This window comes from Pseudophryne corroboree, chromosome 3, assembly GCF_028390025.1.
Source record: "Pseudophryne corroboree isolate aPseCor3 chromosome 3, aPseCor3.hap2, whole genome shotgun sequence".
Lineage (NCBI taxonomy): Eukaryota > Metazoa > Chordata > Amphibia > Anura > Myobatrachidae > Pseudophryne > Pseudophryne corroboree.
Window position 1 is genome coordinate 266,587,879 of NC_086446.1, and position 12,213 is coordinate 266,600,091.

Below are 12,213 nucleotides of genomic sequence, written 5' to 3' on the forward strand. Positions count from 1 at the left end.
GACAGGGTGCAGCGCAGAGGGGACAGTAATCAGCCTGCTCGGCGATTGCTGCATAAGGCTTGTGAGATCAGGGTGCCAGACATTAGGGGGTGCCTGTGCGCACCAGTCACCCCCCCCCCCCCCCCTGTGCACACCTATGCACATCACCATGACTCTGCCACCCACTGTACAATTCAGAGATTACTGGTATAACATAGCTATGCTCCCAGCTTTGTAATCTGCCACCCCTGAACCATTCACTTTACTCGGGAAGTGGGCATCGCCGGGTGGACGTTCGAAGGATCCTGGAGACTTAAACTCTTCTATGTAATTTAGTTTGTCATGGATGGTGCCAAACATGAGTTCCAAGTTATAAATGTATATATTCAGAGGCAGACAACTTCCTTCCAAAACACCCTCTTTAATGCCATGCAGAGAGAATGCATTGTTTACAGCATATGACATGCACAATAAAGTGTGCAAGTCTCTAATATTCTGTTTTAATTAACATCCCTTAAGAATTTCATCCTATTTTGGACGTCTGCTCTAGAGAACTAATAAAAGGATGCATCTATTAGTGCTAGCCTGAGTTATTGCTCTAGTCTTAACCTGTAATTTGTCTTATGCAAAATGTGTCCAGCTAACATAGGAACAGCTGTATGCATTTTACCTCTGATAGCCAGAATGTGCATTGCACTGGTGGGCTCTCACACCGCTGAATCCATTTATCCACTGTTTACATGTACAGTAAAAAAACTTTTTTTAACTTTTTCTCTTGCAGGACCATGTGCCCAAAATGCCACATTGAGGTAGGAACTGATGACAAACATGCCAAAAACACAAACAAATGTATCTTGATACTGATTGATCGAGATGAGCCATAACTGTATTTATGTCCTACAACGCAAAAAATTAGCTTGCTATGGTTCTGTAATACTGCAAAAAAAAGCTGTGAAGATCCATGATGTAGCACAGTGGTTCCCAAACGTGGTCCTCACGGCACCCCAAAAGTCCAGGTTTAAGAATATCTCTTGTTCACATATGAAGTAATCAAATTGACTGAGGTACTAGTTACACTTGTACCTAAGCATGGATATCCTTAAAACCTGGACTGTTGGGCTGCCTTGAGGACCGCGACTGGGAACCACCGATGTAGTATATTTTGGGTTGCATAACCAGTTAGTAGAAAGTGATGGAAAACAGAGTACAAGTGTACACAGCAATAGTTTTTAATAAGTTTATTCACATTTATGCAGTTATTTCATTGTGGGGCATTTCTACAGCAGTGCTCCCTTGGATTTAAGAAAAGCTTAGGAATCCATTGGGTTTGGCTTTAGAGGTTTCAGGTGCTAAAAGGACGATGGACTGTGCACATAAGGCTAAAATTACTTTATTTCATGATTTCTTATCTGAATGGGGATTTACTTAACATTAACCTGGAGAGTGCTACATAATTATCAGACTTCACTTTGTGTATTTGGATATTTAGCTAGTGTCATCCATTGTACTGTATATGCAAATATACACCATGTAGAACTTTCCCTTCTAATATATATATATATATATATATATATATATATATGTACGTACGTACGTGTGTGTGTGTATGTATGTATATATATATATATATATATATATATATATATTGCAGTGAAGCTGGCACTCAGTTTCCTTATGATATTTGCCTTGGTGCCCTCCTCAGACGCCTTGCAGCGATGTAGATGGCGGCACTCAAAGGGCTTGCTAGTTGCAGTAAATATAGGTGACCAACACCATATAATGCTGTTAACGTTTCAGTTTAATAAATAAACTTTCGTCAGAACAATTGTACAAAAAGACAGTTCTTACCTTTATAGTACACCCCGTGCGTCTAGTGATGTGTGTCTCGTGCAGGGCGCCGGGCTGGTGACGTCACAATCCCGCGACGCGCCTTTCTCGGCGCCCTGTTCGAACAAACAGTAACCATGGTAATATTGTAAACATAAAAAAACATAATGTGATACCATCACCGTAAGATACAAGACCTGAGACAAGTACAGGAGAGAAAATCATAGAATGAATCAGATGCGATCACTGTGTGTCACTTCTAGGGCATGGGGGCTAACATAACTGCCTGTTATTGTAAATAAAACCTGCAGACCCACATTGCCATGATGGTGCAACACAGTTGAGACATCGTCCATAAAATTAAAGCAGAGGCATGGTGCATATCTCAAAATATGTATTAAATATAAGGTATCACTGGTTCCCTATTTTAAAGAACATGCATAAACAATGAACTATATGTATAAATCAGAGAAAACGGTTAAGGTTAAGCTGCTCATTTAAGCCCATGGGGGCAATCGTATTTAGTTTATGAATCCAGGTGGACTCCAGTTGAAGCAGACTGCGTCCCCTGTCTCCGCCCCTGATATTAGGGGGAACCTGATCGATCATCTTGTAGCGTAGAGTAGCTAAACTGTGATTATAAGACTTGAAGTGTCTGGCCACTGGCTGCTCCGAGTCCGTCCCCTCCAGGGCTTGGCGTATTGAAAGTCTATGGTTCGCCATGCGTTCTTTAAAGGTACATATAGTCTTACCTATATAGTATAGGCCACATGGGCAGCGAATGTAGTAAACTAAAATCCAGCAGGTTCCAGGAACACCAGATTCAGAGAAAGACAGAGGAACAGACGCCCGTTTGAAACAGACACCTCCAGTGGAGAAGGCTCCTCCACTTACGAAACGGAAGAATTTGCCTCCACCAGCACTGGTAAACCCCCTTTAGGGGTTCGCACCCGCGCTCAGCGCGGTCCCCCAAAAACGGCCGCACGAGGCGCGGCGGTCAGTGGAAGAGGGACTTCCAAAAAAACAACAAAGACAAAAAAATAGATACAGTCTTTAATCTCTCTGATCGCACCCTCACGAACAGTGAACTTCTGTACTTAATAAAGGACTTTCCTTTGTACCCACGGGTCACTTTAATGAGATGCAGTGGAAGGTTGATTCCTATCGTTTCTCACGAAGGCTACGTATTAAGGAACATTTTGATAAAACTGCTCCGCAGACACTATCTTCTACTCCAGAAGCTCTGCTTAAGATCAAACCCAAATCTAGGTTTGATCCTTTTTCCAACAACATGTCTATTAAATGTTTTGCCAAGACCCTTGATCAGACTACTCTGACACATGCCAGGAATTCTCCATGTACCCGACATAACATCACACTAGAGGAGAGAAAAGCCATCAAAGATTTACGCACATATACAGACATCGTGATAAGGCCGGCAGATAAGGGTGGTGGAATAGCGGTACTTAATCTAAAAGATTACAAATCTGAAATATATACACAACTGGCAGACGATTCAGTATACTGTATATTACCCACAGATCCAACTGCACAATACAAACTTGAGTTGGATAACATTCTCACAGATGCCTGTCAGGACAACATCATTTCAGAGACTACACGGGATTGCTTATTACAAACATATCCTGTAGCTCCAATACTCTACACCATCCCCAAACTACACAAAAATGTCACACATCCCCCGGGCAGGCCCATCATTTCGGCTAAGAATTCATTATATTACAAGATTTCACAGTACCTTGACATTTACCTTCAACCCATTGTACAGAAACAGACCATGTATCTTAAAGATACAACCACTTTTTTACAAAAACTCAGACAGTTCACTTCTTTACCCAGTGACTGCATCCTATGTACCATGGATGTAATCTCACTTTACACGAACATCCCCCATGATGAGGGGATCTTGGCCACCAAGAATCTCTTACTTAGTGATCCGGAATACGCTGGTCCTGAAATTTCGTTTTTCATCACTCTTCTGGAACTTACATTGAAACGGAACTATTTTCTTTTTGATGGAAAATGGTTCCTGCAATTGCGGGGGGTGTGCGATGGGGTCCTGTGTGGCCCCGACCTTCGCTAACACCTTCATGTTCATGAAAGAACAACAACTTTTACTCACGGAGGGACCTTTTTCTCAAGGGATCATTTGGATCACGAGGTATATAGACGATCTGTTTCTTCTGTGGCATGGATCTGAGGAAACTTTAGCTTCCGCAATTCAGCAGATCAATACCATGGATGATAATATCAAATTCACATTCACCATCAGCACTGAGAGTGTAAATTATCTAGACGTTCAGATTACTCTTAAGGATGGAGTTCTTCGAACCAACCTTTACCAAAAATCCACAGACCGTAATACTCACTCACACGCATCCAGCCAGCATCCACCCGCGTGCATCAGAGGTTTGCCATTCTCACAATTCCTCCGCATTTGTCGTATTTCTGACACTCACTCTAAAGCGGTCAAAGCCATTGATGACATGATTATTCTCTTTTTGGAAAGAGGCTACAAACGTAGCAATTTGTTGAATTCCAAACGTAAAGCACTAGCTTTTCCTAGAGATGAACTGCTGAACCCAGCTGCCAACAAAAAGGACATTAGGGATAAAATACCCTTTGTACAACAATACCACCCTCATAGTACATACAATATGCATATGGCTAGACAATTATGGCCTATGATTACCCAGGACTCTGATCTCAAGGGATTCAAGAACCTGAAGATCATGCCCAGCTATACCAGAGGAAGAAGTCTGAAAAACCTACTGGTAAAGAATGATATCACTGGACGTTCCGTCATTACCAAAACCCATTTTTTAACCAAAAAACCAGGATGCTACAAATGCACAGGCTGCATCACATGCAGCTATCTGGAAACTGGTCCATTCTTTACGCATCCCCAGACTGGCAAGCACATTCCCATCAAATATGTACTGACCTGTTCAAGCCAATATGTAGTTTACTACATTCGCTGCCCATGTGGCCTATACTATATAGGTAAGACTATATGTACCTTTTAAAGAACGCATGGCGAACCATAGACTTTCAATACGCCAAGCCCTGGAGGGGACGGACTCGGAGCAGCCAGTGGCCAGACACTTCAAGTCTTATAATCACAGTTTAGCTACTCTACGCTACAAGATGATCGATCAGGTTCCCCCTAATATCAGGGGCGGAGACAGGGGACGCAGTCTGCTTCAACTGGAGTCCACCTGGATTCATAAACTAAATACGATTGCCCCCATGGGCTTAAATGAGCAGCTTAACCTTAACTGTTTTCTCTGATTTATACATATAGTTCATTGTTTATGCATGTTCTTTAAAATAGGGAACCAGTGATACCTTATATTTAATACATATTTTGAGATATGCACCATGCCTCTGCTTTAATTTTATGGACGATGTCTGAACTGTGTTGCACCATCATGGCAATGTGGGTCTGCATGTTTTATTTACAATAACAGGCAGTTATGTTAGCCCCCATGCCCTAGAAGTGACACACAGTGATCGCATCTGATTCATTCTATGATTTTCTCTCCTGTACTTGTCTCAGGTCTTGTATCTTACGGTGATGGTATCACATTATGTTTTTTTATGTTTACAATGTTACCATGGTTACTGTTTGTTCGAACAGGGCGCCGAGAAAGGCGCGTCGCGGGATTGTGACGTCACCAGCCCGGCGCCCTGCACGAGACACACATCACTAGACGCACGGGGTGTACTATAAAGGTAAGAACTGTCTTTTTGTACAATTGTTCTGACGAAAGTTTATTTATTAAACTGAAACGTTAACAGCATTATATGGTGTTGGTCACCTATATTTACTGCAACTAGCAAGCCCTTTGAGTGCCGCCATCTACATGAGATATATATATATATATATATAGTCGAACGTATGGTGGCACTCAGAATAAAGACAACACAAGCAACGCTGATGCAGTCAACGTTTCAGGGATTGCTCCCTTTTATCAAGACACGACCAGCAACCTGTGATACATGAAATATATATACATACCGGTAGCCTGCACATCTCCAATCGCGTGGCTCCAGCCGCCTCCCACCGACCCCGAGCAAACACGTCATTTGCACGGGCCGGCGCCGGGAATCGATGTCGGACTGGCAGGGGGGTGCGGCCAGAACCACACGTCAGAGCGCTGCTAAGCAACCGCAAACAACAGGAAGTGTGAACATACACATACAGATAGATAAAACAAACCGTTTAAGAACCATAGCCACATGATTAAAAACACCCAAAACATACATTGATTGATACCAGGCAACACGCTAAAGTATGGCAGAGTATTACAATACTGCCAGCGAGCAAAAACACCAGCAAAAAATGCTATTGCAATATCTAAGCATAACAATGCTCTAAAATCAATACTGTATTAATCTTTAGACTTAAATCTAAAAGAAATCATAGCTGTGTAGTTTGCGGGCAAACACAATGTGATAAATATGATTGATATATTAGTGTACGGCTAGTAATGCCGCACACTTTATACAATCTTTAAGGCCCCAACCCGGCATTTTATATGCCGTGTGCAACGTCAGAACCTCAATGTAGCCCCTCGTGCACCCTGAATCTGCAAATACATTTCAAATGGGTGTAATTTATAGAAAAAAGATTTATAAGAAACAATTAAAACTAAGTGCCTCATTGAGGCCCAGTGGATGCACCGTTTGAAGGGTGTGTATCCACCATGCCTCCTTTCTCAGAAGTGCCTGACCTCTGTCACCACCTTTATTGTTTAATGGAACGTGGTCGATCATTTTGTAGCGGATAGACGCTAAACTGTGATTGCAATTTTTAAAGTGTCGTGGTACTGGGAGATCGCTACCTTTGCCCTCTAAGGCTGCCCGTATACTGGACCTATGAAGTGCAATTCTCTCCTTGAACTGTCTGATACTTTTGCCAACATATAGTAGCCCACAAGGGCACTTAATATAGTACACTATAAACTTGCTACTACAGGTCAGAGTATATTTAATATTAAAGAGTTTGCCAGATCTGGGATGATTGAAAGTACTACCCGGTTCCAAGCAACTGCAGGTAGTGCACCCTGTGCACCTGTAGTTGCCCGGTTTACGGGTCAAAAAATGTGGCAATCTTTCTTGACCAAAATCAGAGATGTCATTATGGACAACTATGTCTTTAATGTTACGACCCCGCCTATATGCTGCCATAAGGGTGGTATCCTTAAAGCTGGGTAAATCTTTATCCCTAGCAATCACCGGTCATATGCCTTTAGCTTGACGATTTAATGTCTTACTGGCAGTTGTATAATCCTGTGTCCAAATCATCTTATTAGGGATCTTTTCAGAATCTTTGGAGACAAGCGTGTCTTGTCTCGATGTATTAAGTGCTTTCTCCATTGCCTGCTTGAGGGATTCTGGAGAATACCCTCTAGCTATAAATTTTTTAGCCATAATCAGCATTTGATTTTTGGCATCTTCCTCATTGCTGCAAATCCTTCTAATTCTCAGAAACTGAGAAAATGGAAGACTCCATTTCATAGGTTCTGGATGATGGCTATTAGCCCTCAACAAGGTATTGCGATCGGTGGGTTTGTAATACATGCTGGTAACAATATTAAAGTTACTATCAACTGAAATAGCTACATCCAGATAATGAACTGTATTGTAGCTGCATTCATAGGTGAATTTAATAGCGGCATCTTTCTGATTCACCTGGAAAATCATTTCCTCAAAATCCTGTTGCGTACCCGACCAAATCATCAAAATATCGTCGATATAACGACGAAATAAGATGATATGTTGGGAATATAACGCATTGTCAAAGAACAACTGTTTTTCTATTTCGCTCATGAAAATATTTGCGAAACTGGGTGCCACACATGATCCCATGGCGCACCCAGTCCGCTGGCGAAAGATTTTTTTATCAAACAGAAAATAATTCCTGTCTAGGGTCAATGCAAGTAGTCGAACAAAAAACTTAATATCAGGACCTGAATATTCAGTATTAGATTCTAAGAAAGATTGCATCACAGCTAAACCCCTATCATGGGGAATGCTGGTATACAAATTAACCACATCGATGGTACAAAGCAAATATCGAGCAGGAAGAGGGGAAATGGATTGCAGTACTCTAATGAGAGAAGTAGTATCCATCAGGCATAATGGTAGACTGGATATCAAGGGCTGTAAATAATAGTCCAGGTAGCGAGATAAATTATAGTACAACGAATCTCTGGCAGCGATGATGGGGCGTCCCGGTGGATTGACCGTGTCCTTATGGAGTTTGGGGATCGTATAGAACGTAGGAATCTTAGGCCAAGCGACTATTAAGGCTTCTTTAGTTGCTACTGTTATAATGTTGGCAGACACTGCCGTTTGTAAGATCGAGTCAAGTTCCATTTTGTATTGAATAGTGGGATCCTCCGGCAAAATTTCATACACCGCTGTATCGTTCAGTTGTCGATATGCTTCACTTCTGTAACTTGTAAGATCTTGGACTACGATTCCGCCGCCCTTATCCGCCGGGCGGATCGTAATGTCGTCGTATTTTCCAAGGTTGCTGAGTGCCACCTGCTCATTTTTAGAGAGGTTATATGATCCTTTGTAGGTATATGGGGACGCTTCATTAACATAAGATTCCAAACAGCTAGAAAAACTCTTAATGCTTTTATTTAGTGTTGATGGATTTAACACTGACTTTTTGTTAATGGGGGTTTTTTCAGATGCAGAGGTGTTTCCTTGAAAGAATTCTTTAAGTTTGATGCGTCTGTTTAATTTATACCTGGCTTTTGCATTCCTGTGTTACCAGAGGGAGATACTCTCACACACACTGACACAGAGGCAGAGCAGATACTGTTTCCAGCTTCAGCGGTGTATGAAATTTTGCCGGAGGATCCCACTATTCAATACAAAATGGAACTTGACTCGATCTTACAAACGGCAGTGTCTGCCAACATTATAACAGTAGCAACTAAAGAAGCCTTAATAGTCGCTTGGCCTAAGATTCCTACGTTCTATACGATCCCCAAACTCCATAAGGACACGGTCAATCCACCGGGACGCCCCATCATCGCTGCCAGAGATTCGTTGTACTATAATTTATCTCGCTACCTGGACTATTATTTACAGCCCTTGATATCCAGTCTACCATTATGCCTGATGGATACTACTTCTCTCATTAGAGTACTGCAATCCATTTCCCCTCTTCCTGCTCGATATTTGCTTTGTACCATCGATGTGGTTAATTTGTATACCAGCATTCCCCATGATAGGGGTTTAGCTGTGATGCAATCTTTCTTAGAATCTAATACTGAATATTCAGGTCCTGATATTAAGTTTTTTGTTCGACTACTTGCATTGACCCTAGACAGGAATTATTTTCTGTTTGATAAAAAAATCTTTCGCCAGCGGACTGGGTGCGCCATGGGATCATGTGTGGCACCCAGTTTCGCAAATATTTTCATGAGCGAAATAGAAAAACAGTTGTTCTTTGACAATGCGTTATATTCCCAACATATCATCTTATTTCGTCTTTATATCGACGATATTTTGATGATTTGGTCGGGTACGCAACAGGATTTTGAGGAAATGATTTTCCAGGTGAATCAGAAAGATGCCGCTATTAAATTCACCTATGAATGCAGCTACAATACAGTTCATTATCTGGATGTAGCTATTTCAGTTGATAGTAACTTTAATATTGTTACCAGCATGTATTACAAACCCACCGATCGCAATACCTTGTTGAGGGCTAATAGCCATCATCCAGAACCTATGAAATGGAGTCTTCCATTTTCTCAGTTTCTGAGAATTAGAAGGATTTGCAGCAATGAGGAAGATGCCAAAAATCAAATGCTGATTATGGCTAAAAAATTTATAGCTAGAGGGTATTCTCCAGAATCCCTCAAGCAGGCAATGGAGAAAGCACTTAATACATCGAGACAAGACACGCTTGTCTCCAAAGATTCTGAAAAGATCCCTAATAAGATGATTTGGACACAGGATTATACAACTGCCAGTAAGACATTAAATCGTCAAGCTAAAGGCATATGGTCGGTGATTGCTAGGGATAAAGATTTACCCAGCTTTAAGGATACCACCCTTATGGCAGCATATAGGCGGGGTCGTAACATTAAAGACATAGTTGTCCATAATGACATCTCTGATTTTGGTCAAGAAAGATTGCCACATTTTTTGACCCGTAAACCGGGCAACTACAGGTGCACAGGGTGCACTACCTGCAGTTGCTTGGAACCGGGTAGTACTTTCAATCATCCCAGATCTGGCAAACTCTTTAATATTAAATATACTCTGACCTGTAGTAGCAAGTTTATAGTGTACTATATTAAGTGCCCTTGTGGGCTACTATATGTTGGCAAAAGTATCAGACAGTTCAAGGAGAGAATTGCACTTCATAGGTCCAGTATACGGGCAGCCTTAGAGGGCAAAGGTAGCGATCTCCCAGTACCACGACACTTTAAAAATTGCAATCACAGTTTAGCGTCTATCCGCTACAAAATGATCGACCACGTTCCATTAAACAATAAAAGGTGGTGACAGAGGTCAGGCACTTCTGAGAAAGGAGGCATGGTGGATACACACCCTTCAAACGGTGCATCCACTGGGCCTCAATGAGGCACTTAGTTTTAATTGTTTCTTATAAATCTTTTTTCTATAAATTACACCCATTTGAAATGTATTTGCAGATTCAGGGTGCACGAGGGGCTACATTGAGGTTCTGACGTTGCACACGGCATATAAAATGCCGGGTTGGGGCCATAAAGATTGTATAAAGTGTGCGGCATTACTAGCCGTACACTAATATATCAATCATATTTATCACATTGTGTTTGCCCGCAAACTACACAGCTATGATTTCTTTTAGATTTAAGTCTAAAGATTAATACAGTATTGATTTTAGAGCATTGTTATGCTTAGATATTGCAATAGCATTTTTTGCTGGTGTTTTTGCTCGCTGGCAGTATTGTAATACTCTGCCATACTTTAGCGTGTTGCCTGGTATCAATCAATGTATGTTTTGGGTGTTTTTAATCATGTGGCTATGGTTCTTAAACTGTTTGTTTTATCTATCTGTATGTGTATGTTCACACTTCCTGTTGTTTGCGGTTGCTTAGCAGCGCTCTGACGTGTGGTTCTGGCCGCACCCCCCTGCCAGTCCGACGTCGATTCCCGGCGCCGGCCCGTGCAAATGACGTGTTTGCTCGGGGTCGGTGGGAGGCGGCTGGAGCCACGCGATTGGAGATGTGCAGGCTACCGGTATGTATGTATATATATTTCATGTATCACAGGTTGCTGGTCGTGTCTTGATAAAAGGGAGCAATCCCTGAAACGTTGACTGCATCAGCGTTGCTTGTGTTGTCTTTATTCTGAGTGCCACCATACGTTCGACTACATGCTCTTCCAGAGAGGTTAGGCACCTGGACCCGTTGTTTCTTCTTAAGCGTGAGTGCCGGACATTTGCTTTATATATATATATATATATATATATATATGTATGTATGTATGTGTATATATATATATGTATATATATATATATATATATATATATATATATATATATATATATATAATTTTTTTTTTCCTGCTTTTTATACAAAAAGGCTTTACTAACCTGGTAAACTCTGGCAAAGATTGTTTGGTTCCTCTTGTTATACGACATGGTTAAGGTTTTAAAAGACCTGAAACGGATGTGATGTTGGTGAACTTTTGTACTTGCATATTTTACCTGGGTATACTAGTCACCGATAAGTTAGGTCTAGATGTTACCTTACAGTGGACTGCAGCTCCAGTAGATTTTCCGTCTTCTCTGGCAATGACTCCACAAGTTTTATCCACCTCAGGCTGTAGCAGAGAGGCTAGTCCCATACACACAGTATAATTACTTAACATGACAGCCTTGATGAATACAATCATCTAGGAGATTTATTAAAGGGGAATAAGAATATATGGGTCCAAGAAACAGGGGCAAACAGCAAATAATGCTCATCACATATATTATATGCAATTTGACACAAATGAAACAATACGGATAGGAGAATAGTTGGCAGTGGTTAATAGACTTCTTTATCATAACTGCTGCAGCACCTCTTTAGCTATGACTATAGAAATAGTTTCTCAATTACTTCAACACATTTATATTCTAAACACACAATAACCTTCTCAATATCACATCTAATGGAATAACAAAATAGATGATTATTCAGCAAACTATCAAAATCCCAGACTGATGAGTTATTTACTTTAGTTAATATATATACTAGCTGTTCTACCTGTTCTTCATCTTCACACTTGAGTTTGATTTCCATGGCTGTAACTATAAATGAGTATCAAAAATTTGTTAAATCTACAGTTGTAAAATTGAGACTTGTTAATGTAAGTAAT

The 12,213-nt window shown here is 41.1% G+C and overlaps 1 protein-coding gene across 2 annotated transcripts in view; it reads left to right on the forward strand.

The window, feature by feature from the left end:
- Positions 1–12,213, forward strand: part of LOC135055239 (protein spire homolog 1-like) — a 123,622-nt gene that overhangs the window by 80,441 nt on the left and 30,968 nt on the right. For both annotated transcript variants that reach the window (XM_063959047.1, XM_063959048.1), the window contains exon 14: positions 761–788. In XM_063959047.1, coding sequence (XP_063815117.1) covers positions 761–788 — 28 coding nt within the window. The remainder of the gene's footprint in view (positions 1–760; positions 789–12,213) is intronic.